Source organism: Xyrauchen texanus, chromosome 17 (assembly GCF_025860055.1).
Source record: "Xyrauchen texanus isolate HMW12.3.18 chromosome 17, RBS_HiC_50CHRs, whole genome shotgun sequence".
Classification (NCBI taxonomy): Eukaryota; Metazoa; Chordata; class Actinopteri; order Cypriniformes; family Catostomidae; genus Xyrauchen; species Xyrauchen texanus.
Genome location: NC_068292.1, coordinates 22786049 through 22812980, shown reverse-complemented (window position 1 = coordinate 22812980; position 26932 = coordinate 22786049). Strand labels below are relative to the sequence as shown.

General features: G+C 37.1%; 1 protein-coding gene across 1 annotated transcript in view; it reads left to right on the top strand.

Moving 5' to 3' along the window:
- The window catches only part of LOC127658039 (histone-lysine N-methyltransferase SETDB1-B-like), a 29067-nt gene extending 3809 nt beyond the window's left edge, over positions 1-25258 (top strand). Inside the window, exons 6-22 of the mRNA XM_052147108.1 lie at positions 9271-9472; positions 10544-10617; positions 11020-11210; positions 11523-11652; positions 12515-12650; positions 12781-12912; positions 13418-13706; positions 14901-15253; positions 15921-16037; positions 16192-16361; positions 16823-17065; positions 17519-17683; positions 18039-18208; positions 18545-18632; positions 19634-19866; positions 22586-22674; positions 24641-25258. Of these exons, the coding sequence (XP_052003068.1) occupies positions 9271-9472; positions 10544-10617; positions 11020-11210; positions 11523-11652; positions 12515-12650; positions 12781-12912; positions 13418-13706; positions 14901-15253; positions 15921-16037; positions 16192-16361; positions 16823-17065; positions 17519-17683; positions 18039-18208; positions 18545-18632; positions 19634-19866; positions 22586-22674; positions 24641-24758 (2900 nt within the window). The 3' untranslated portion in view covers positions 24759-25258. The remainder of the gene's footprint in view (positions 1-9270; positions 9473-10543; positions 10618-11019; positions 11211-11522; positions 11653-12514; positions 12651-12780; positions 12913-13417; positions 13707-14900; positions 15254-15920; positions 16038-16191; positions 16362-16822; positions 17066-17518; positions 17684-18038; positions 18209-18544; positions 18633-19633; positions 19867-22585; positions 22675-24640) is intronic.
- The last annotated feature ends 1674 nt before the right edge of the window (positions 25259-26932 follow it).

The window sequence follows — 26932 nt, the reverse complement described above, 5'->3', positions numbered from 1 at the left end:
CATCATATCCAGTTGTGGTGTCTGAAATAATCCCACTTGAAAGCCTAAAATGCTCAAAGCTTAGTTTGACTGTGGTTTTGAGGCCAAAGTATACTTTGTTTTTCTGCATTCTGGATTGATCTGTGCACAATATGTGTGAAGCAGATTTCATCATCAGCACAGTCTGCACAGACCCTCCACGTCTGTGTACATTGTCAGTGCATGCACCTGCAATTAATCTATGGGATTAAATTTGTGCCAATTGTTTTGAACATAACTTTTCAAGAAACAAATGAAAATATAAACTGAGAATGAATAAAAGCAATCTGAAATTGAAAAATAATTAAATTGAAAGGCAAAATGTATAATTAGTCTTCAAATAAACTGCAGAATTTGTTAACAAAATTCTCTGCTTCATTCGCTGGTCAGCACTTACGAATGTGCTTCTTGTGTTTTCAGTCACAATTCCAAAATTTTAGTTTACACTCCTGGAGTTTTCATTCGCAGTTCTGACGCAATAATTTCATGTGGGTGGGGCTAACAAAGAGGAGTTCTCATTGGCTTGTGAGATTTTGCGTGACAATTCTTTGATCTGGAAGTAGAGATAACCTAGAAGAGGCTCTGGTTCAGGTTTTGCATGTAAACGTGCGAGAATGTGTTAGCGGTTTCATAATTAGTGTTTAGTGATATATTTATACTCCTGTTTTTGTGTTATCTGTATCCTTTCCCACAAAAATTGTGTCATGATAAGCTTTCAGGTGCAGCATGGATGAATGCCTTCATCATGACTACCCCTTTGTTAGCACATGCGCTGCACTTTTTCCGTTAATTCTGAAAAATGTTAACGGATTATGAATATCTTAATCAAGCATGGAGCTTGTTTTCACTGGTTGTAGACCTTCAATGGTATTGCATTGCATGGGTATTCAATTCAAAGAATGTTTTAGTTTGATAGATTTTTTATTTTTTTTAACTGCTTCAAATGTGGCTTCTACAAAACCAGCTAAATTATTGATTTTAAAGATTTAATTAATTTAACTTGATTAAAATTGTTATGGAAATCAAATTACTTTATTAGTGCAGTTCCCACAACATTGCATCTCATAGTTACAAGATAATATACAAGATTTACAGAATACACAACACTTATTGAACAATATGTACAAATAATACACAATATCAATATTACGTAATACATTCTACACAATGTACAGACAACAAAACACAGTGTACATAAAATAATACACACATTGCTTTTTAATGCATTACACCATTTAAATTTGAACATTCACAAGGACACCAACATATTAGAGGCTTGTTTCTTTTCATTTATTCAGTGTTCCTGTACTGTACATTTCACTGCCTAGTACAATTTAGTTAATCAGGACTAACCATATATCATTTGAAATGTCTTAACCTCAATCATCAGTAATAGCACTGTTTTACAACTGAACTCATATCGATAAAAAAAGTGCAAAATCAAGCTAGAAACTTATCATTCGTGTTCAATTATCAGTTGACAATCATAATTTATCATCCAGAAAACTCACCCGTGTCTGGTCTAGAGATTAAGTTCCATATACTTTCTCTTAAAATAGCTGATATTAACAGATATTTACTTTAGTTTTTAAGACAACAAATACACCAATGATTTTTCTATTTCTTCAAGTGGTCTCAAGTATTTTTATAAGCATAAAGGATGTTAATATAAGAAAAGCCAAGCAACTGTAACGTTAATATTAAATGGAATGTGCCTGATGCAAGGGTCCTTCCTAGTGATGGAAAGGAAACTGCTTGTGTTACAGTACAAGTATGCATTCTATAGTATGTTGTACTGAGTGCAATTTCAGGCATTAACATTTATTTGACGGAATGCTAGACAGAGACTAGCATATTTAAAGAGTTCGGTGTAGACTAATAAAGTGTAAATGCTTGTGTACATGTGAATTGTATTTGTTTGAATCTAGAACTCATACTAAATTTAGTAGAACATAGTCTGCATAATATCAAATTAAAATAGTGTCTGGAGCTCCAGGCCTTACAAAGGTGATGTCAAGGGATTCATTAATCCACGCAGCATAGCAAGATTATAGTCTGATAAGAGGCAATTGATCTCCGGTGCCATCACTCCACCCTCTGGCTCATCAGCATTTTGCTTGTGAAAAACTGATACATGAAAAGAGAAAGAGGTTCTAGTAAAACACTGCAAATTGCTTTGAACATTTTTCTAGAATGTGGATGTGGCTACTCTCAAAAATGTTTATCCTCCCAAAATGAGAATTTTGTCATTACTCATAGCCTAATTTCATTTCAAGCCCATATGTTTGACTTTCTTTCTTCCATAGAACACAAGGAAATGTTAGGCAGAATGTTTGAGGCTAACAGTCTCAGTCCTCATTCACTTTTATTGTATGAAGTAAAATGTACTGAAATAAACATACTACCTTTTGTGTTCCATGGAAGAAAGTCGTACAGGGGCCTGGGTAGCTCAGCAAGTAAAGATGCTGACTACCACCCCCTGGAGACACGAGTTCGAATCCAGGGTGTGCTGAGTGAATCCAGCCAGGTCTCCTAAGCAACCAAATTGGCCCGGTTGCTAGGGAGGGTTGAGTCACAGGGTAACCTCCTCGTGGTCGCTATAATTTGGTCCTTGCTCTCGGTGAGGCGTGTGGCGAGTTGTGCGTGGATGCCGCAGAGAATGTTGCGGAGAAACGCTATGTCTCCACGGCAACACACTCAAGCCATGCAATAAGCTGTGCGGATTGATGGTCTCCGACGTGGAGGCAACTGAGATTTGTCCTCCGCCACCCGGATTGAGGCGAGTCACTACACCATCACAAGCACTTAATAGCGAATTGGGAATCCAAATTGGGGAGAGAAAAAAAACTTGTACAAGTGAATAAAGACAGAACTCTCATTTTATCTTTACATGTTCAGTCCATACAAATATAATAATCCAGTTAAAATTATTTCCTCATAATTAAGACAATATAATCAAATAAAGACAATATACATCAAAGAATGAAATGGTAAGGATAACCAGGTTAAGTACGGGGATAAACCAAGTTTAATCTGCATTATCCAGTTCTGCTCTCTAAGGAACTCATAAAACAGGGAGGGATTTTTGTTTATTTTCTGAAATAGATTTGTTTTAACGTGCAATAAATTAACTAACATTTTACAACAGCAACCATAATCGAACTTAATAACCACAACATTTACCATGGTTTTACTATAGTAAACAAGTTTTAACCACGATATTCATTGTCAAACCGAAGTAATAATATATGAAAACAAAAACTGTATGGTAATAAAATTATAATTTTGTGGTTACTATGGTTTAACTACCAATACCATAGTTCAACTATGGTTACTGTAGTAAAACATTGGTTAATAATATCTAAATGTATGTATATATGTATGAAGAAAAAAAAAACATGGTTACTAAAGTCTACTACTTATATCAATATAGTAAAAGAGCACGCAAAACTATTTGAGAAAAAAATCCCTCTCTGTCATCTAAGTGACTGAGACTAGCTCTCTGACTGAAAAGCAATAACTTTTATTTATTTATTAGCATGTCTTAATTATACAGACTTCAGGCTGCCTTGATTGTCCTGCTGATGACGATTAAGGAATTCATCCATGTTGCTCCTCAAAACTTATCGTGACAAAATAGTCGTAGGAAAAATACTGATAAAATGCAAAACCAAAAGCCTAAATATATCACTAAACACTAATTAATTATGAAGCCGCTAACAGATTCTTGCACTTTTACACGCAAAACCTGAACCAGAGCCACTTGTGTTTTCAGTTTCAGATTTTTATTCAGTCTCAGTTTATATCGTTTCTACAAAAGTCAAACTGGCAGCCAAAAGTTTGGAATAATGTACAGATTTTGGTACTTTCACTAAAGTAGCTTTCAACTGATCACAATGTATAGTCAGGACATTAATAACATGGAAAAATTACTATTACAATTTGAAAAAACCAAAATCTGATCTTCTTAAACTACTCCAAAGAGTTCTCATCAAAAATCCTCCATGTGCAGCAAGACAGCTTTGCAGATTCTTGGCATTCTAGCTGTCAGTTTGTCCAGATACTCAGGTGATATTTCACCCCACACTTCCTGTAGCACTTGCCATAGATGTGGCTGTCTTGTCAGGCACTTCTCACGCACTTTACAGTCTAGCTGATCCCACAAAAGTTCAATGGGGTTAAGATCCATAACACTCTTCCAATTATCCAGTGTCATTATTTCTTTGCCCATCTGACCTTTTCTTTTTGTTTTTCTGTTTCAAAAGTGGCTATTTCTTTGCAATCCTTCTCATAAGGCCTGCACCCCTGAGTCTTCTCTTTACTGTTGTACATGAAACTGGTGTAGAATTGAATCAACCTGTTAGCTGAGGACATGTCAGGTGTCTATTTCTCAAACTAGAGACTCTTATTTTACTATGTAAATTTGCCACTTCCTGTAGCTTCTGGCGCCTAGCTCGAGTCTGTGTTTGTTGGCTGCTAGCTTTTTTAGCATTATCTCTCTGGTCTCAGCTTTTAATCTTTAATATCCGGCATTTTTCAGTGCGCATCAGGTTTTCCTCTGCATTATTCTCTTATCGCGATTCAACTGCGTGCATTTAACTGCATGCGCCCATTTTCTCCTCTGTGCTACACGGATTATTGCAGCGATCGCAAAGCACCTCTTATCAATAACAACAAACATTTGAATGAGGGATTCACATCGATCTCAAACCTTCGCCGCTCAGGAACAACCAACAACTACAAACAATTGCGGTAAGTCATGGCATCTGCTCATGTTATTGCTTCCTGCATTGCATGCCACATGTTTTCTATAGCTTCTTTCATCAGCAGTGAGGGATTCACATGTGATAAATGTATGGAATTAGTCAGGCTGACAGAGAAGGCTAATGAGTTAGACTAGCATCCGACTGCTAGTGGAGGTTAGTGAGAAAGACAAGCCATTAGATACTGTGTTGTATGCGGGTAGTACAGCGAGCAACACACACTTTGGTTCTGACTCTAGAGCCCACGCAGCAGGGCTTTTGGGTGATTTCTTGGTGGCATACTCGCCCAGTAAATTGACACCACTCTCCCATTCCTGTTAGGGTTTCCAATCAATTCTCCCCACTCAGTGATGCACCCACTGAGAATCATGTTGAAAGAGCCTTAATAATTGATGATTCTATTGTAAGGAACGTGAAATAGAGACTCCTGCCACCATCATTAAATGCATTCAGGGTGCCAGAGCATCTGACATCTGAACAAAATTACAAGTGCTGAGTAATGCTAAACGTAGATTTTCTCAAATTGTTATGTCTGCACTAACGATGTCTGGCTTTGCCAATCGGAGATCATTAGAGATAATGTTAAAGAGGGCAAAAACGATGTCAGACACTGTAATATGCTCTGGCCCCCTCCCTGCTCATCGTGGTGATAAGGTTTATAGTAGATTAGGGTCAATAAATGGCTGGTTGTCTGAGTGGTGTCTGGAGAATAGCATGGGATTTATAGACAATTGCAAGAGTTTTTGGGGTAGACCTGACTTGCTAAAGAGAGAGACGGACTCCATCCATCCAGGGAAGGTGCCGCTGTCCTCTAGTAATTTGGCTCATAGTCTTAATTGTGATAGTATTTCACTAACTGGGGCCCAGGTCAGGAAGCAGACAAACTGGCTATTCCGAACAACTGCTAGCTGCCTTGAGACGTCACACAGGTCACATAAACTACAACACATAGTGACTGTATCACCTAGATATCATATAGAGACTGTGCCTGTTCCGCGAACTTCCAAACACAAACCCCTCACTAAATAATTTAGAAAAATGTTTATTATGGTCAAACCTGAAACCAAAAATTTCTAATTATTTTTGAAGATAAACATCATATAAAGATAGGGCTAATAAACATTTGATCTATTACAGATCATAGTTTGGATGAGCTCTGTTTGACTTAAATCTGTCTTAAAAAAGAAACTTAAAAATGCCAGTTATCAAACTGCTTATTTAGAAGCCACAACTTGATTCTGGAGAATTGGCTAATTATATACTGATTTCGAATCTCTCGTTTATGTCAAAATACTAGAAAGGTTGTGTCCTCCCAATTGTTAATTTCTACAGAGAAATAGTGTATATGAACAATTTCAGTCAGGATTTAGGCCACATAACTGTACAGAGACTTCACTTATCAGTTACTAATGACTTGCTCTTATCATCTGATAGTGGCTGCATTTCTCTTCTAGTCCTTTTAGATCTTAGTGCTGCCTTCGTCACGATAGATCACGATTTTCTCTTGAATAGGTTGGAGAATTATGTTGGCATTTGTGGACTTGTATTAGCATGGTTTAGGTCCTATTTAGCAGACTGCTACAACTTTGTCTATGTAAACAAGGAATTGTAAAATCATACACATGTCAAGTATGGAGTGCCACAGGGATCAGTTTTAGGGCCTCTGCTATTCTCCTTATATATGCTTCCCCTGGGAGATATTATCAGGAATCATGGAATAAGTTTCCACTGCTATGCCGACGATACACAACTTTATATTTCTTCAAAACCTAATGAGATTTTACAATTCTCCAAATTAGCAGAGTGTATCAATGAAGTCAAAGATTGGATGGCCAGAAATGTCCTTCTACTCAATTCCAACAAAACAGAGGTACTAGTTATTTGCCCAAAAACCTCTAAAAATAAGCCGCTAAAATATAATTTATCTCTCGATGGATGTACTGTTACATCGCCTTCAACAGCGAAGAAATAACCTAAGAAATATTGCTAAGTTAGGACATATACTCTCTGTTGCTGATGCCGAAAATCAAATTGTGCATTGCATTCATGACCTCAAGACTGGATGATTGTAATGAATTACTGGGAGGATGTCCAGCAAGTTCAACAAATAAACTTCAATTGGTTCAAAATGCAGCAGTCAGAGTGCTGGCTAGAACCAAGAAATATGATCATATTAGCCCCATTTTATCGTTGTTACATTGGTTAGCTGTTAAATGTCGTATTCATTTTAAAATTCTGTTAAATTAATAACCTGCATTCAAAGCTTTGAATGTTCTAGCTCCACAGTACTTGTGAACTTCTGACACGCTATATTCATCACGTTCATTATGATCGCAAAACTCTGGCCTGTTAATAGTCCCTAGAATATCAAAATCCACAAAAGGAGGTAGATTGTTTTCCTATGTGGCTCCTAAACTATGGCATAGTCTCCCTAACACTGTTTGGGATGCAGACACACTCACTTAGTTTAAGTCTAGAATAAAGACTCCTCTATTTAGCAATTCATACAACTAATTTATTCTTCACCACACAATTAGGCTGCTTTAGTTAGGTCTTCCGGAACCTGAAACATTGATCATACAAAAAATGTAATTGCTTCTACGCTAATATTATTTTGTTTGTTTCCATGTCTCAATCTCGGGACTCCTATACCGAGGTCACCAGAACCGGCTGGATCCAGCTCCATTCCTGCTTTGTACCGGACTCCACTGCTACTATCTCTTGAGTGATGATGACAAAATGCAGCTGGTGCCAGCCAGACATCACTTCAGTCTATTATAATGGACCTCAGAGGATGAACTGATGCCAACTCCAACCATAAACATGGGATTCTTCATATGCCATTGCCTGAACCTTGGATTTAGGATAGACCTCACCTAAAATACCGGCTGGTTGAACTGCGAAGCCCTTCACTGATCTCGGCCTGCATCACCTTGGTCTATTGATGGACTGCACTCTTATAATGGAATACATAGACCATCAATAAATTGCCAACAAAAGCCTTTATCAGCCAACTAACAAAGGACAATGCATCTATTTTCCAGCATCTTTATTAATCCAGGATGAACTTCAAAGACATTAGTCATTAATCTTACAGGTTTTACAAAATCTTTAAGCACTGGCCCTTATCACTTACTTAGTTTGATCATTTTAAATCATGACTTGCACATAAATGTGTAAAATTGGCATTATATTCATGCTGTTAGCCAGAGGTGAACTGGCCCCCACAGGGAGTGGTTTCTCCCAAGGTTATTTTTCTCCATTAAATAACATATTTTGGAGTTTTGTGTTCCTTGCCACAGTCGCCTTCAGCTTGCTCACTGGGATTCTAAATACAATTATTATTTAATTACTTATTTTTATACACACTTCATAATCATATTTAATCAAACTACACAATGATGACTTAAGACTTCATAGATATAACTGTTTCATTTTCTGTTAATGCAGGATTTTCTGTAAAGCTGCTTTGAAACGATGTGTGTTGAGAAAGGCGATACAAATAAAACTGAATCAAAGGCTGTAGTGTACACCTTTGTATGAAATCTTCAGTTTTTTGCCAATTTCAAGCATTATATAGCCTACATTTCTCAAAGATTAAGATTGACTGATGAGTTTCTAGAGAAAGCTGTTTCTTTTTTGCCATTTTTGGCCTAATATTGACCTGAAGACATGCCAGTCTCTTGCATACTGTGGCAACTCAAAAACAAAGAAAATGTCAAGCTTTATTTAATTAACCAAATTGCTTTCAGCTGTGTTTGAAATAATGGCAAGGTATTTACTAATACCAACTTAGCAATTAGCATGATTACTCAAGAATAAGGTGTTGGTTGCTGCTGGAAATGGTCCTGTATATATTTGATCAAAAATGTACGCTTTTCAAATAGTGATGGTGCTGTTTTTTACATCAGTAATGTCCCGACTATACTTTGTGATCAGTTGAATGCCACTTGATGAATTAAAGTACCAATTTCCTTTCGCAACAGCAAAATCTGTACATTATTCCAAACTTTTGGCTGTCAGTGTACAAAAGTATTCCCATATTGACCATACTAAGAGTATAACAAAGCAGTCACAGTGTGTACGTATCAAACTTGTTCCTATTCCCTGGCTGATAAAAGAGTAAACTTTGAGAGTCTGTGCTCTGTACCTTGTGCGAGGCGATCCAGAATGCAGAAAAAAAAAGAAGTAGGATATACACAAACCTTTAGTCCATTCTTACAACTGTTACAATTCTTACAACATGGAATTCTACGAAGGTTCAAATTTCAAGATTTTGTTTTTAAATACACCCCATAATATTAGTCTTCAGTATTTTTGGTCAGTTTTGGTAAGAACATTTTAAATATGTATATTTGCTAAAAATGTATTTTGTTAACTTGTAGGAATACACAAGCATATAGATGGCCTCAAATGTAACTAAAAAGAAAAACCTCTCATTTTGATTTTATTTGGTCTTTAATTTTAAGTTCTGCTTTTTGTGTCAAAGGGAGCAATTTTAAGTACAAGGTGAAGTTTGAGAATAAGGGGAAGAGTCTTTTGTCTGGGAACCATGTGGCGTATGACTACCACCCAACACTGGAGAGACTGTATGTTGGTGCCCGTGTTGTTGCAAAGTATAAGGACGGCAATCAAGTCTGGCTCTATGCAGGCGTAGTTGCTGAGATGCCCAACAGCAAGAACCGCATGAGGTAAGATGATGGATGCTTTGCAAACTCCCAAAAAAGACTTAAATAATAAATAGTGCCCAAGGAGAATGGTAGAAATGTGACAAGTATAAAGGGAAAAGGTGATGAAGGAAAAGAATGCTGGTTAGAATGATTGCTCAGGTATGATGGATTGATTTTATAGGCTTGTACAGAGAACAAAAGTGTATTATGAACTTAAGATATACAGTTACTTTGTTGTGAATTCTTGATGTTTTGCTGCTCTTGTCATGTTACTTGTTTTCTTTGCTTTTGTGGTGTTACTCATTTGTATTTTGTGTAGATAAATGCTTCTTCTAAATTAAAGGGATAGTTCACACAAAAATAAAAATGATCTTATTTACTCACCCTCATGCCATCAAAGATGTGTACGACTTTCATTCTTCTGCAGAACACAAAGGAATATTTTTAGAATAATATTTCAGCTCTGAAGGTCCACATAATGCAAGTGAATGGTGGCCAGAACTCTGAAGATCCAAATGTCACATAAAAGCATCATTGGTTTTGGTTGAGAACAGACCAAAGTGTAATTCCTTTCTCACTATAATTCTTGATAGCAGTCTCCTTGGCTATCGTGATTTCAAGCTCAATTACACTTCTAGTGCTCTGCCCATGCGTCAAGCACTAGAATGTGTAATTGAGCTTGAAATCATGGTCATGCCTAGAGACTTCATTGGCAAGATAGACAGTGAAATAGTAGTTATATATTGGTTTGTTCTCACCCAAAACCAAATGGATCACTTCAGAACACATCGATTAAACCACTGGAGTCATATGGATTAATTTTATGATGCCTTTGTGACATTTGAACCTTCAGAGTTCCGGCCACCGTTCACTTGCATTGTGTGGACCAACAGCAGAAATATTATTATTTTTTAAATCTTCATTTGTGTTCTGCAGAAGAAAGAAAGTCATACATCTTAGATGGCATGAGGGTGAGTAAATGATGAGAGAAATTTCACATTTGGGTGAAATAACCCTTTAATAAATGCAATGTAAATGTACTGTATGTTGTTTGGACAGTCAAACTGAAATGCTGACTAAATGTTGATGCAGGTTCCTGATCTTTTTTGATGATGGTTATGCCTCGTATGTGGGCCTGCCTGAGCTCTACCCTATCTGCAGACCATGTAAGAGACGTTTTACCAGCTTGTCACAATTTGTTTTAGCCGCCTTCTTGATTGTGATGTTTCAAAACACAGTTATTATACTGATGTTTTAGTTGTGATTTTCTTTAAATAATTTAAAGGAATAGTTAACCCCAAGATGAAAATTCTGTCATCACTTACTCTTTTACGCTTACTCAGTTACCCTCATGTCTTTCCAATCGCATAGACTTTCTTTCTTTCTTAAAAACAAAAGGAGGTGTTAGGCTGAATATTAGCCTTGGTCACTTTTTAAATTCATTGTATGGAAAAATAGTGACAGAATTTTCATTTTTGGGTGAACTATCTTTTTAATTAAAGAACAGTCCAACTGAATAATTTGTTGAATTAGATCTCTCTCTTTCTAACACAACGTGGTGTCTTCAGTGAAAAAAAGCTGGGAGGATATTGAGGATCAATCGTGCAGAGATTTCATCGAAGAATATATCACATCATATCCAAACAGACCCATGGTTTTGCTGAAGCCAGGACAAATTATAAAGACAGAATGGGAAGGGACGTGGTGGAAAAGTCGTGTGGAAGAAGTGGATGGCAGTCTTGTCAAAATGCTCTTCCTGGTCAGCAAGGCATCACTTCCTGCTTCTTAATAAAACTACAGTAGATGTGTTCATTTGTTTTAGATATTGTTTACATGTATACAATACACATTGAAAAACATCTTGCATTTGTTGCTAGATTTCAAGGTTAGATTTCTTTGATTTGTCCCTCTACAATCATGTTCATATGCACAGTTGAAGTAAGTTAGATGACATTTGGACATTCACTATGTGAAATCAACAAGAATCTAAAATGAGCGGTGGTTTGCTGTTGTGGTACCACAGTAAATGTTATTTGGACATTTATATAGAATTTTTCAATGTTGTTTGCAGGATGATAAGCGCAGTGAGTGGATCTATCGTGGCTCTACAAGACTGGAGCCCATGTTTAATCTGAAAATGAACACTGCTAACAGTCAAGAGAAGAAGATGGCTGGTCAGCAAAGACAGCGCCCTAATATGGGTAACGCATTGTCTTATGTTTTGTCCAAATGTGTTTAATATGCAAGGCTACACTTTAACAAATCAGTTTCAGAGTTTACAGTAAATATTATTTTGACGTGTGTCGTAGTGTTTCTAATTCTCTCATTTTGATTTATGCGATTGTACAGTGCTGTGAAGTATTTGCCCTCATCCTGATTTCTTCTGTTCAAACAACAAATTCAAACAAAATCAAAAAGTATACAAATATAAAGATTTTAAATGATAATGTTATTTATTGAAGCATAAAATTTATCCAATACCAACTAAGCCTTTATGAAAAAGTATTTTCCTCCTCAGTTACTAAATCCCCAAATCTGTGTAACTGCATCCATAATGGGTTCAGCTGGACTAGACACACCCAGGCCTGATAACTTTGTGCCCTGTTTAATCAAATCAGCACCTAAATATAACTTTTTCAGCAGCATGAAGTTGGCTAAAGGGTCTCTCTTAGTAGCACATTATGCTAAGGTTGAAAGTAATTCCAGAAATAATGCGGAAAAAGGTGATTGAAATACATCAGTCTGGGAAGGGTTACAAATATTTACACATGTTAAGTTTCCTGAAAATAAAAGCAGTTGAAAGTGAGAGGACGTTTCTTTGAAAACTGCATTTAATGTTTACTCAGGTTGCCTTTGTTTTATGTTATATCTTGTTTAAAGATCTAAAACAATTTAGTATGAAAAATACATAAAAAAGAAAATATCAGGAAGGGGCAAATACTTTTTCACATCAATATATGTATTAACCAGTCATGTTAATACCAGTATCTGAAGTATTCTCTGGTCTGTCCTTTCTCAGTTCAATTGCCCAATTCCCATCTCACTAATACTGTGTGTGTTTAGGAGTGTTAAGGTCTAAGGGCCCTGTAGTACAGTACACTAGTGAAAACAATAGTTCCAATACCAGTCGACCTGTAGTCCCACAGCTCCCACCACCTCGGACACTACCTGCCGGACCTCCACAACCTTCACGTACAGAGTGAGTGCTTAAGCTGTGTTACCCACGGTGCTTCTCTTTTTTTTTATAATACTGCATTTAAATGTCCAGGTCAAGCATTAAACCATGTGTATCTCTCTCTCTCTCTCTCTCTCTCTCTCTCCATTTTCAGGAGTCCTGGCTTTAAGAGTCAAATGGCTAAGAAGAGCACTGGTGCAGTGGTAATGCAACCTCGCCAGGGCATGACCTCTGACCTCCAGTCCAAAGCACTAATCAACACCGTTTCCCAGGCCAATACCCCTAGGTCAGTTTGACACCCAAGCACTGGGCACTTGTCTCAAAATTCTTTTGAAGGGTGACCTGCGTATGTGTTAAACACACACCGCGTTTCCCTTTCTCATTTGTCTCGCTCTCACAATTGAACAGCTCTAAATACAAGTGTAAATGAGGCTCCAAAATGTTTTGTGATCTCAGCACTTTAATCACAGAGAATTCTCATTTTTGTGTGTACTATCCCTTTAAGGTCAGTCTGTCTTGACCTCTTGTATCCGGATCATCTGAAAACGAGAAAGGAAAAGAATTAGATAAAGGAATAGTTCATAAAAAAATGGAAATTCTGTCATCATTTACGGCGAAATGATGACAGACAACCTCATGTTGTTTCAAACCCAAATGACTTTCTTTCTGTTGTGGAACACAAAATATGGTTAAAATATTCCTTTAGTACGGAGATTTATGGTGTAAACAGGGCCTCTCACTCAACCTGTCCGCTCTTGTTTTCTCACTCTCCTATTTACTCTGTTTCGCAGGCTCTTTATTCTGCAGCCCGGCCCTGTGCATACGCTGACACCAATCACTTCAGTCCAGCATTCTTTGCAGTCAGCAGTGTCGACATACTCAAGTGAGCGTATTCCTCAGGAGCCATCGTACCAGGCTCCAAACGACCGACTCTTCTACCTTACACACACCTGTACCCCAGACTGTCTGAAGCGCATCCGACCCACCCGACCAAACCTGCACCAAGGACGCAACCCCCTTCTTACACCATTACTCTACGAGTTTCGCCGCATGACTGGCCGTAGACGCCTTAACCGCAAGGTCTGTGTCTTAAGGCCAAAGTATACTTCAGTTGTCCACGTTCGTGATCACTACGCACACAATATGTGTGATGCAAATTTCGTCATCAGCTTAGTTTGCACGTGGCCCAGATTTTCTCGAGACATTCCCCGTTTGTGTACATCATTGCCGCATGTGCCTGCCGCTGACTGTGTTGAAAGAATGTTGCTAAGCATTCATGGTGTGCATATGGCAAACCCATTTGTATTCGTTCATGGTCAGAAGAGTATACTTTGAAAGACACCATGTAAACAAAATATACCCGGAACTCTAGCTGTCAACCAGTGGATTTTTTTCTAACACTTAAGAATTTAAAGTTGAAAATTTTAACATCATGAATTAACAATAGCCAAAACAATAATTTTATTCAGCATTTGTTCATTTTAATATTGATTTTTAAATATTATATAGTTAATTGTTTGTTTATAATGCATTAACTAATATTATTCAACTTTGAATGTATAAATATCATGGAATATGTTGAAATCAATATTAACAAAATGTATATATGTATAATCAATATAACAAAATGAATAGATGTTGCAAAAGTATTGTTAATTCATGTTAAAGGTGCACTTAATAATAAAAGTAATCTTGGACTTACAGTGACACTTAGTGGTGTGGATGCAACATCAATCAAAATCAACAGTTTTCAGTTACAGATGACATTGTAGAAATTCAATATTCACAATAAGACTAGATTTTATCATGAGTGAAAATGCCCAATAACAAGACGGTTACTGAGATTAAGTGAGTAGTATTCAGCTGGTCATGTGATTCTAAAATGGCAGCCCCCATGAGGGCACTACTACCCCATGTAGCATAAAACGGCTTTTATAAGGTTACTGATATGACTTGAGTCCTCGTCTTATGTGAGTGCTCATGATGTTATACATATGTTTTAATATTACCATTAATTTCTTTAGGAGTAAAACTTTTTATTGGGGAAAAAAATACTGAGTGCGCCTTTTAACTATTAAAATAATAATAAAAGATTGATGATATCTTAAGTTGGATGGACAGTGGTGGAGGCAAAAAATAAACAAACATTTTATATTAACTTAAGTTCTCCTGACTTCTGTTTATTGGCCAAGTTAGAAACTATATTGGTTCATAATTTTCAACAGTGCCTTTCATGTTGCCATTTGTAATGACAATTTTTTTTCTCTTGCTCAGATGTCATTCCATGTCATCTACAAGTCCCCATGTGGCTTGAGTCTGAGGAATATGGCAGAGATCCAGCACTACCTCTTCCAGACACTCTGTGACTTCATCTTCTTGGAGATGTTCTGTCTTGACCCCTATGTGCTGGTGGACCGCCGATTCCAACCTCAGAGGCCCTTCTACTTCATCCGTGACATCACAGGTGGCCGTGAGGACATTCCCCTGTCCTGTGTGAATGAGATCGACAACACGCCTCCGCCCAGTGTGGCCTACAGTAAAGAGAGGATCCCAGCAGATGGAGTCTACATTAACACCAGTCCAGACTTCCTGGTGGGCTGTGACTGCACTGATGGCTGCAGAGACAAGTTAGTATCAGACATTTGCAGTACATCACTTGAGTCAGGTTTAGTTGCGTCTGTTTATTTATCACACACAATCACCGATGCTCTCTAGATTTCAGACCTGCTAGTTTTGTGTTTTTGCACAGTAGATCAGAGGTTGAGTTAGTTGTCAATTTGCCACATTTACCAGCATTTTAAAAACATGGATGTTTAATTCAAAAGGCTTCAGGAACAGAAAATAAGGGATCCGATCTATTGCATATCCCTATTGTAAAACATTCCATAGTAAATGAAGTCGTGAATTAGGATTAGAAGTGAAGAAACGGGCAGAAAATAGACATGAGTGGGGATTTGGGGAGAGAACCAAGAGATTTCAAGTGTAGTTCAGTGTAGTCCATATTGATCATTAAATCGGGCAATCTGACTGCAAAACTGCTGTATCTTTTGTGTTTCTCACATTGCAAGGACAGAATAAAAAAAGTGCCTGGTTAAACTATTGGAGATTCTACCACAGAGGTTTTTGGAAGATCAATGGCACTTAGCGTTTTCATGTTTTACTGAAAATTGAGTGACGGATAATGATAATATGTAGCTCAATGTCTGCAGTAGATTAATCTATGAAAACATAATACATTTGCCCTAAAGCAATGAATCTGATTTCATTTGTTCTATACCTTTTGTTTGTGTGTAGATCAAAGTGTTCGTGTCATCAACTAACTCTACAGGCTACAGGATGTACTCCAGGAGGACAGATCAACCCCAATGCTGGATACTATCACAAGAGACTGGAAGAGTGTCTCCCTACAGGGTCTGTGATATACACACAGCCTTCCATAGCAATTTTACGTTACATTCCTCCAACAAGCTCCCCTTCATGTTCATTTAGAGAGAACAACTAATTGTAAAATAGGGGAAATTCAGAATTGCAGTATACAATATTCTCTCTTTTTCACTCTCCTCAGGATCTATGAATGTAACAAGAGGTGCCGCTGTAATCCTCAGATGTGTACAAACCGTCTAGTTCAGCACGGTTTGCAGGTCCGGCTGCAGCTCTTTAAGACCCAGAATAAGGGCTGGGGCATCCGTTGTCTTGATGACATTGCCAAGGGCTCCTTTGTTTGTATCTATGCAGGTAAAATGATTAAAATAAGATTTAAAATGTAGACTTTTATTTAGGAAAACAGTAACACTTTAATAAGGTTCCATTAGTTAACAACATTAACATGAACCATCAATGAACAATAGTTTTGCCGCATTTCATAATCTTAGTTAATGTTAATCATTAATGCTGGACATTTGTTTTAAATCAAAAGTTGCATATGTTAACATTATTTAATGCATTATGAACTAGAAATAAACAATTGTATTTATATTAACTAACATTAACAGAGGATAACAAATGCTGTAAAAAATATATAGTTCTTTGTTAGTTCATGATACCCAATGCATTAGCTAATATTTATGAATGGAACCTTGTTGTAAACTGTTACCAAGAAAACTAACCCATTGCTACATTTCAAGATTATGAACCAGCTTTTCCCCTTAGAGTAAAATAATATAATGATTAAGCTAATCTTTTTCCTGCTCTCTCAGGTAAAATCCTGACTGATGACTTTGCTGACAAGGAAGGTCTGGAGATGGGCGATGAATATTTTGCCAATTTAGACCATATTGAGAGTGTGGAGAACTTTAAGGAAGGCTATGAGAGTGAGGCTCACTGCTCTGACAGTGAGGGCAGCGGAGTGGACATGAGCAGGGTTAAACTTACTGCATCCTCCCATCATGGCAAATCCACCATCAAGACGGAAGCGCGGAACAGCAGCACTACCGGAAAAAGTGAGACCTGTGCGCAATAATATTCTGATAATATTATTTGGTTGCTGTGGGAGTGTCAAATGTATTATATTTTCATAGCATTTTTACCATATTTTACAAAGTACCATATTTTGATAGCAAAATTGAAAAAAGGAAAAAAAAAGTATGCAATGTACCAATGTCTGCAAACTTTTTAAATAAAGGAGTGTGACATTCAGTTGTTTCTGTGATGCCAGAATTTATGTGAAATTGTCAATAATCCTCATATTTCACTGCTAGTGGTTTTCAGTACTGAAATGTTTTTATATTGGTACCCCTAACTTGAATTGTGTTCATATGCATTTTTAGTTTTATGCCATTGAAATGAAAATTAATTGAAGTTTTTGTTGTTCGCCAGTTTTATCCAGCAGGTAAAGATTCTAATCCTACTAAGTGAATATTATTTTCTTCCCTTTTCCTCCACTCACTCACCAGGCCAAGACGACTCATCTGAAGACAGTGACGATGACAAAGACGATGACTCCAATGAGGACGAGAGCGACAGCTCAGACGACACATTTGTGAAAGACACATACTACTCTTCCAGCTCAGTGTGGAGGAGCTACACCACCCGCAGACAGGCCAAAGGAATGAAGGAGGGTGAGGAGACATAACTTTGGGTCACATGTATAGAGTGAGACACTGAGAGGCCACTAGAGCAGAAGATGCAATCAAATATTTGTTTGTGTTAAATTATACATCAGGATGAGTCTCATGAATCCTGTCAAGAACATGTCCGGGTCTGTGTCCTGATGATGTTATGACCCACATGTTGTTTTTAATGTGACATTTTTCATGGACATGTTTTTGTGAGATTCACAACTTTTTCTTTATAGAAAGTATCTTTTTATAAATCTGTAGTCAGCAATAAATCAAGATGCTCCAAACATTGCATATTTGTGTATTCATTCAGCGTGGCTAACTTTATTCATAATTTTCTCTCTTTTTACTGTAGAGAGCCAAGATAGTAAGGATGGACTGAGTGTGTCAGTGGGAGAGGAGAGGAAACCACCTCCCATGCCAGAGGAGACCGGAAAGAGTAAAGTGGCGTCTTGGCTCACCAGTCAGTCCCCCACCTCTGGCACTCAGAGTGTCAAGATTGAGGGAGCAGTGAAGGCAGAGAAGGTTAGTTTGTTTCTTGCACTGCTATTCAGGAGTGGCACCATAAAATAACATATTGATGGCAAACTGTCAACACAATGAAACTCAAATCAGTCGAATTACTGGTTGGTCATGTGGCAAACGTTAATGAAACATATCTGCAATAAAATTTTTGTAGGGAAATCTATGTTCAGTTTATCCATTTTTTCATTGTTTCATGAAATATCTCTATCTCTTTAATGTTTCTTTGCTCATTTTTTCTCACTCTCTCTGGCAATCTTTTTTATTTTACCTGTCACTCTCTCTGATGACTTTTTTGTTGTACCTCACGTCTTGATTTTTCTATGTATCTCTGTTTAGGATGTGATGACCCTCTCTGACAGTGACGATGTGCAAACTATAAGTTCAGGCTCAGATGACAACAAGGAGAGAGAGAAAAAGACTCAGGGTAAGAAAAATAAATAAAGATGAAGATAAAGGGGAAATAAGATTCTTGCAACAGTTGTAACATTACTTGAAAAGTTAACTTTTGGTGCTGTGTGAACAGAGCTGTAAGATTAATAAATCAGGATGTACTGACATAAGAAAGCCTGCTCTGGTCTAATCACAAAGTTCCACAAAGATAATTAAATTACTCGGGAGTCAAATTAATTTAATCAAATGGACGGATAGTGAAATCATTTCATTTAGTCTGAGGACATCAAACATGTTTTATATTTTAGAGCTGTTTATAGAGGAAATCTTGTAGTGTATGATGCACCAAGACTCAAACATGAAGTCATTTGGTGAGCAGCCTATGGGGCCACTAAGTTTGACCACAAAATGGAGATGTGAACAAGCACTCAAAGTGGAGCTTAAATTTGAACTTCACATCCAACTCGCATCATATTCTTTTTCCACCAAAAAACTCAAAACATTTCTTTTGTGAGAAATGTAAACATTAATTCGACATGATAATGGCATTTTCGGTGTGTATTTTGCAGATAACCGATAGCTCCAGAAATTGTTTCTACCTGTAATTCTACTAAACATTGGCACAAATCTTTCTCTTACTGGCCCCTGGCATATCGGGCAGTCCTTATTGTCGAGCCCTGTTATGAAAGAGAATGGTGATGAGGGCTAACATTCTGGCAATGTCTCCTTTTTTGCTCCATGGAAGAAAGTCACACTGGTTTGGAACTACATGAGGTTGAGTGAATGATGACAGTATTTTCATTATTGGGTGAACTATCCCTTTACACTCCACTTTTTGCTTGTATATTAAAAAACAAAATTATACTAGGTATAATTTTAACAATCACAAATATGTAATTAATCAGATAAAGTGAAATGTAGGTAAATTTTATATCTTTACTTTCCAAGCCCAGATTGTGAAAATTTAGGTCAGATAGTAATTTCACCATCACATAACTATAATAACTCATTTAATAGTGCATCTTTTTTTCTCAGCTGTGGTGAAGAGGCAGGTGGCGGTGAAGTCCACACGTGGCATTGCTTTGAAGTCTTCCCACAGTCTGATGGTGAAATCAGGGGGAGCAGTTGCAGGAGGTGGGTCAGGCCCATCTCATGGACAGGGTGGTGGTAACAGTGGCCCTAAAAACACCCGCCTGTTCTTTGATGGGGAGGAGTCTTGTTACATCATTGATGCCAAACTGGAGGGCAACCTGGGACGTTACCTCAATGTGAGTACAAGGACAGAACCAGATATGAGTGACTTTACATTTACTTCAAATCATTTGCCAGATGCTTTCGTCCAAAACATTTTTTTCAGTGTATTCATGGTAAACCTTTTTTCAGTATGTGTGTTCCCTAGTTGTGCTGGGAAATGTAGAAAAAAAGATTTTTCAGCATTTACATATTTACAGTTGAAGTCAGAAGTTTACATACACTTAGGTTGAAGTCATTAAAACTAATTTTAACCACTCCACAGATTTCATTTAAACAAACTATAAACTATAAAAAGCCAGACTACAATTTGCAAGTAAATATGGGGACAAAGATCATACTTTTTGGAGAAATGTCCTCTGGTCTAATGAAGCAAAAATTGAACCGTTTGGCCATAATGACCATTGTTATGTTTGGAGGAAAAAGGGTGAGGCTTGCAAGCCGAAAAACACCATCCCAACCGTGAAGCATGGAGGTTGCAGCATCATGTTGTGGAGGTGCTTTGCTGCAGGAGGGACTGGTGCCATTCGCAAAATAGATGACATCATGAGTAAGGCAAATTATGTGGATTTATTGAATCAACATCTCAAGACATCAGCCAAGAAGTTGAAGCTCGGTTGAAAATGGGGCATCCAAATGGACAGTAATCCCAAGCATATATCCAAAGTTCTGGCAAAATGGCTTAAGAACAAGTTAAGTCAAGTTACTGGAGTGGCCATCACAAAGTCCTGACCTCAATCCGATTTGTGGGTAGAACTGAAAAAGTGTGTGTGAGCAAGGAGACCTAAAACCTGACTACACCAGTTCTGTCTGGAGGAATGAGTCAAAATTTCAGCAACTTATTGCGAGAAGCTTGTGGAAAGCTACCCAAAACGTTTGACCCATGTTAAACAATTTAAAGGCAATGCTACTAATATATGCTGCAAATGGTAACAAAGTGTATGTAAACTTCTGACCTACTGGGAATGTGAAAGAAACAAATGCTGAAATGAATAAATCTCTCTACTCTTATTCTGACATTTCACATTCTTAAATTAAAGTAGTGATCCTAACTGACCTAAGACAGGGAATGTTTTCTACGATTTAATGTCAGGAGTTGTGAAAAACTGAGTTTAAATTGATTTGGCTAAGGTGTATGTAAACTTCTGAATGTGGCTTGATATACAGTACTGTGCAGAAGTTTTAGGCAGTTGTGAAAAATGTTGCAGAAAGTTAGCCCTCATCAACATTTACTTTCACTAGCAACTTTCACACATGAAACCAGGTAAATTCCAGTAAAACTGTTGTACTGCCTTTACTGATAAATGCTCTGCTATTCACACATGTAACGTCTTTCGGTCTATTACCCCATTTTGCTAGCATTCACACATCATCTCCAAAATTCCATTAAAATCAGACAAAGTTATTTTACCAGTCAACAAATGTTTTCATCTTCTCAGATGAAGGGAAGCCCTTTAAGGCTGGATTACACTCCACAACTTCTAAAATGAACATAATCTAATCATTATTATAGATTATTAATCGAGCCCTGGGTAGCTCAGCGAGTATTGATGCTGACTACCACCCCTGGAGTCACGAGTTCAAATCCTGGGTGTGCTCAGTGACTCCAGCCAGGTCTCCTAAGCAACCAAATTAGCCCGGTTGCTAGGGAGGGTAGAGTCACATGGGGAAACCTCCTCATGGTCACTATAATGTGTGGTTTTCACTCTCGGTGGGGTGTGTGGTGAGTTGTGCGTGGATGTCACAGTTGAATAGCGTGAAGCCTCCACACGTGTTGTCTCCGCGGTAATGCACTCAACAAGTCACGTGATGAGATGCGTGGATTGATGGTCTCAGATGCAGAGGCCACTGCGATTTGTCCTCCGCCACCCAGATTGAGGCAAGACACTACGCCACCACAAGGACTTACAGCACATTTGGAATTGGGCATTCCAAATTGGGGAGCAAATGGGAGAAAAATAAATACATGAATAAAATGTATGCAGAATCACACACCCCAATTATAGGAGATGTAAGCCAGGTGTAGACAAACATAGATGTACCAGAGCTGCATTGTTGTTGCTGCTACTCTTTTCCGAGTCACTATTCTCATGAAAGAAGTAGGCCAAGCGCACTTGGGTGAGTTTTTGAGTGGAAAAAGACTGTGACGTGAGTTGGAAGTGAAGTTCAAATTTAAGGTCTTTGAGCGCTTGTTCACCATCTCCATTTCTTCGTGGTCATGTTCACGTTTAGTGGCCCTTTGGCTGCTCACCATATGATTTCAAGTGGACTTGCCAAGAGGATTCAAAATATATATAAAAATATTTTTCACTAAATGATCACAATAATGTTTTTTTATTGTGATCATTATTAACATGAAAAAGGCCGCACAGTGTTTTGTAAACATTTTTGAGGGATAAAATAAACAAATTGAATGTTAATTCATGGAATTGATCAAACTTACCAACTCCAATGCTGTTTTTGTGTAAAACCACAGTCATTTAAAGAAGTTATGAAAATGTCTGTAGCTTATGTATTTTTCTCTGGCTATATTCTGCTCTAAAATACATCATAGGCTATAAACTCTATAAATGTTTTTAAAAATCCTCATCCCTTACTAATGACTGGATCATTTATGATTAAATCATGGAAATTCTTTGGTCAAAAGGTGTAGGAACACTGTTGATTATGTTGAATTTTATGGCAGGTCTGTACAGCTGTGCTTACATCCTCTCATCTGCTGTTTTTGTCCCACAGCATAGCTGCAGCCCTAATCTGTTTGTCCAGAATGTGTTTGTGGACACTCATGATCTACGCTTCCCCTGGGTGGCCTTCTTCGCTAGCAAGTGAGCATGGCACCAACAATGTTGTGTGTTTGTGCATTTGTGATGAGTAGGGCTGGGTATCATTCAAATTTATGGCTATCGATACCGATACCTTGACTTTGATACCAGTTCCGATACTGGTACTTTTTTCGATACTTTTGTCAAGGAAAAAAAAACTCTGCAGGAAAACAACGAACAACAGTATTACCACTGGTTGGACGCTAGGTGGTACCATGGGATAATTTTCATCAAGCAAGGTTAGGGTTAAGCTTACACAATAAAGCAAGACACCTTGATTTAAAACTTAACTTAATTTTGTATTTATTTTAACTAAAAGTTCAAATGAAACTGGAAAAAAAACAAGTGAATTTAAAATGTTTTTCAACTTTTTGAAAGATGGTTTTACAACAGTTGTGAACATCTGTCTGGCAAAGAAGCTTCATCCGTGCATTCTCTACCCGTCAGGTATTTCGTTATCCAGGAAAATATTTTGTATGTGATTAAATTAGTTTTGTTCCCTCCTTCACTATATATATATATCCAATTACATTGGAAACCTCCGGGCTGAGGGATTAGTGAATATTCTGTCTTTAGTGATTTTGCATTGAAAATGAAATACTTAAATGAAAACTTAAATCAAATACTTTTCTAAATTCAAATTGCACTCCAAACGAAACAACAAAGAAATAAATAATAAAGTGATCAAATTATATATATATATATATATATAAGTAACTGCCTTTCCATTTACCGCCAGGCAAGAATCCGTCTAAACATGCAGGTGGAAAATAACTTACACAAATGAAGACATAAAAACAATTATAAATATCAAAATAATAATTATAATGATGATAATAATTACTGAAATATAAATCATGATTCGAGGTGAACGTGTTTTTGTATTATTTTATATATATTTTGTATTATTTTACAGGCTGCAGAGTGGCATTCACAATGAACTGCTCTGTGGAAATAAAGTGAACTGAACTGAAAACACCTCCTGATTTGAGATGTCTGAGGTCATTTGCAGCACTCATAAAAAATACAAATCGGAATGCAGAAACAAAGTGTGAGATCCTTAGATGCACGTGTTCTACGAGACTGCACGCCTCTGTATCAGTGCATCATATATGCCCATATACGGCTTTTCTGCCATCTGTACTTAATAATATAATAAAGAGTGCTTCTTCAAATGTGTGTCTTTGTGTCTACTGGCAAATTATTTGTAATATTAATTTGATAATAATAATAATTGAATACATGGGAAAATGAGCAAGATATCGTCATGACATGTTCATAGGCATCAGCTAGTGGCGATCACTCTGACCATCATTGATCCCGAGATCATCATCTGTTTGCTCAACCAGAATGTGCATTTCTCTCTATAAATTAACACAATGTTCAGACCGTCTCTTGCTGGTTTTCCAACACATTCAGAATCATTACCGCTTTTTCTGCTGCGGCTCATTTTGTGCGTACGCTTGTAAAAATTATATTTTAAAGGCTCATTATTAGCGTTTAGTATTTCTCTGTAATGTAAAACAGTGTTAGCAATGTTACTGAAAACATTCTTTCTCAGCCCTGGAACTCAAACCGTTTTCTGATACTAGTGTTTTTCCTTGATGCCTAAACACAGCCAATCACCAGCACTTTTAGATTTGGGCACATCTAGCATGCTACATGCTTATCATTGACGTTGACGAGATTAAACCCTTAGGTATTGAAATTTGGTACCGAACGACAAGACATTTTTCGATACTCGATTGTTTAGAGGCAATTCGGTCGGTGCCTAAATGGAATCGAACTCGATACCCAGCCCTAGTGATGAGTGAATTTAAGAATATGCTAGTACATTCCATGTTTTTGAGTGTGTTAGTGTCTAAATTGACTTCCAAGGAGGTGTCTTCATGTACACACATTCATTAGTGTTCATCAATGTTTGTGTCACTTACAGTCTTTGTATTAATCTGTGTGTGTATTTCTGCAGGCGAATTCGGGCAGGGACAGAGCTGACATGGGATTATAATTATGACGTTGGCAGTGTGGAAGGCAAGGAGCTTCTGTGCTGCTGTGGATCAACAGAATGCAGAGGACGACTGCTCTAACACACAAACACACACATAAATAGTACCTCCTATTATAGATGCAGTGAATACTTGCTTAGAGCTCATGCAAGTTGATATTGCCAGTTAAGTTGTGTACTGCTTACGAGAACTGGAGGACACTGAACGAAGAGGAATTGGTTTAGAACTCATTGAAACTGTAAAAAGTACATTATCATATGCCCTCAACTGTGCTCTCCCTGGTAAAGTCCAAAACAGGGACATGTCATCTATCAATCTATTTATGGATTACACAATCCTTCCCCTACAAAGCAGTTTTCTTTTTACATACATCGGTCAATCTCATCTTCCTGATGTATTGCTTAGTCATCCTTTGCCTGCTCTTTTATACATTGTTTTCATATTGAGAATTAAAAAAAATACAAAATATTAAAACAATATATATTTGTTTGGTACTCTTGGTTTTATGTTTGTATGCTACTGTTAGGATGTGTAGTAGTTGGTCAACAAGTAAATGAACACAGAATAAAGTTATCCATATAAAGACCAAAAAGCTCATGCACTGATTTTATGAACTTTAAAGATGAACAAAGATCAGTCATCTCACTTTTTTAAAGATTCTTGTCAGTTACCCACAAGCTTCTGTCTCTCAAGTGCCAGTTTCACAAGTTACCTTTTTGCAGAATTATCAGCACAAACATTTAGAATGCTGATTAACAAATATACTAAAAGACAAATGCTAAGGAGACTCAGAGAAACACTGCTTTCAGGTCCAATTCACCATCAGAAAAGTGGCTTATATATGCTCTGCTTTAGACTAAGGAAGAATTTGTACGTTTGTACAGAACATACATTTCATGAGAATTTTAAATGATTTTGATGATGTATTTTCTCAGAGATGGCTAGAGAACTTTTTTAAATAATGTTTATAAACATATTGGGGATGCTGGTCTCTTAAAACACTGCTAATGTCTTTATTAGAGACTTTCAGGTTTGATCGAACTGTGTCAGTCACATTTGGTGAAATCTCACTTTTGCAATTGTTAGTAAAATTATGTAAACGCTAGTTCATTTAAAAGTTATATTAACTTTTTTGGCACTTGCCAATGGATACCTTTTGTCACTTGAGCTATTTATAATTGTTTTAATGTGTCGCCTTGGACTCGCAATGACATCTATTGGTGTGGATGCAGCTTTGTTCGAACGCATTAGTTTCAGTTCCTGATGCCATTGTTAAAAATCACTTTTTAAAGCTAGCTCAAATTAATTTAGTTTATGAGTGAAAGTATCTAATAACAGGAAGGTTACTAAGATTATGTGAGTAGTATTCAGCCGTTCATGTGATTCTAACATGAGCAGACCCTCTCCATGTGAAATAAAACTGCTTTATAAGGTTACTGATATAACTGGAGTTTTTAACTTTCAAAATTACAATTCCATTCTTTAGAAGGATGGTTAAAAGTAAAACTTTTAAAAATAAGGAAAAAATAACGTGGTACACATTTAAGCCTCGTGTACTTCTAGCAAACATTTACATGAAAAGTGTGAAGTAATAATTCATCATGCACTGGTATGGTGCACTGAATCGCAACTGTAACACTGTTTCAAAATCAAACTGTAGGTCAGATTTTGTTGTTACTGACCACAGGAAGGACTGATAATGTTGAGTTTTGACCATATAATCAAGAGAAAGACAGACAGACATAGGATGGTTAATAAGCAGGGTTGGGGAGTAACAGAATACATGTAATGGGAATATGTATTTAAAATACAAAATATAAGTAACTGTATTCCACTACAGTTACAATTTAAATAATTGGTAATTACAATACAGTTACATTCAAAAAGTCTATCTATTTTTTGTTTGCTGGGACTGATATACTTTTCTGTCCAATTAAATCTCACCATCATACACTTAGATGCAATTCTGTATTTAAGTACATGTTTTTTGGCACATTCAGTGATGTCCTTTCAGGTTCATTCTGATGTTACAATGACTTATGCTTCTGTTAGAGGAGCAAAATCTGGATCACAAGATGACTGCATTTCTGAACTAATAAACAAAACAAGCAGTCTTTACTGTAGCCTAATTATGCAAAGCGCTGCATGAACTTATATTATCATGAGCAATGGAATATGAACCTTATTCAGTGGATGCAAACAATTTTTCCCAATTGATAAGCCATATTTCCTGAAACCTACAACACATTTCCCAG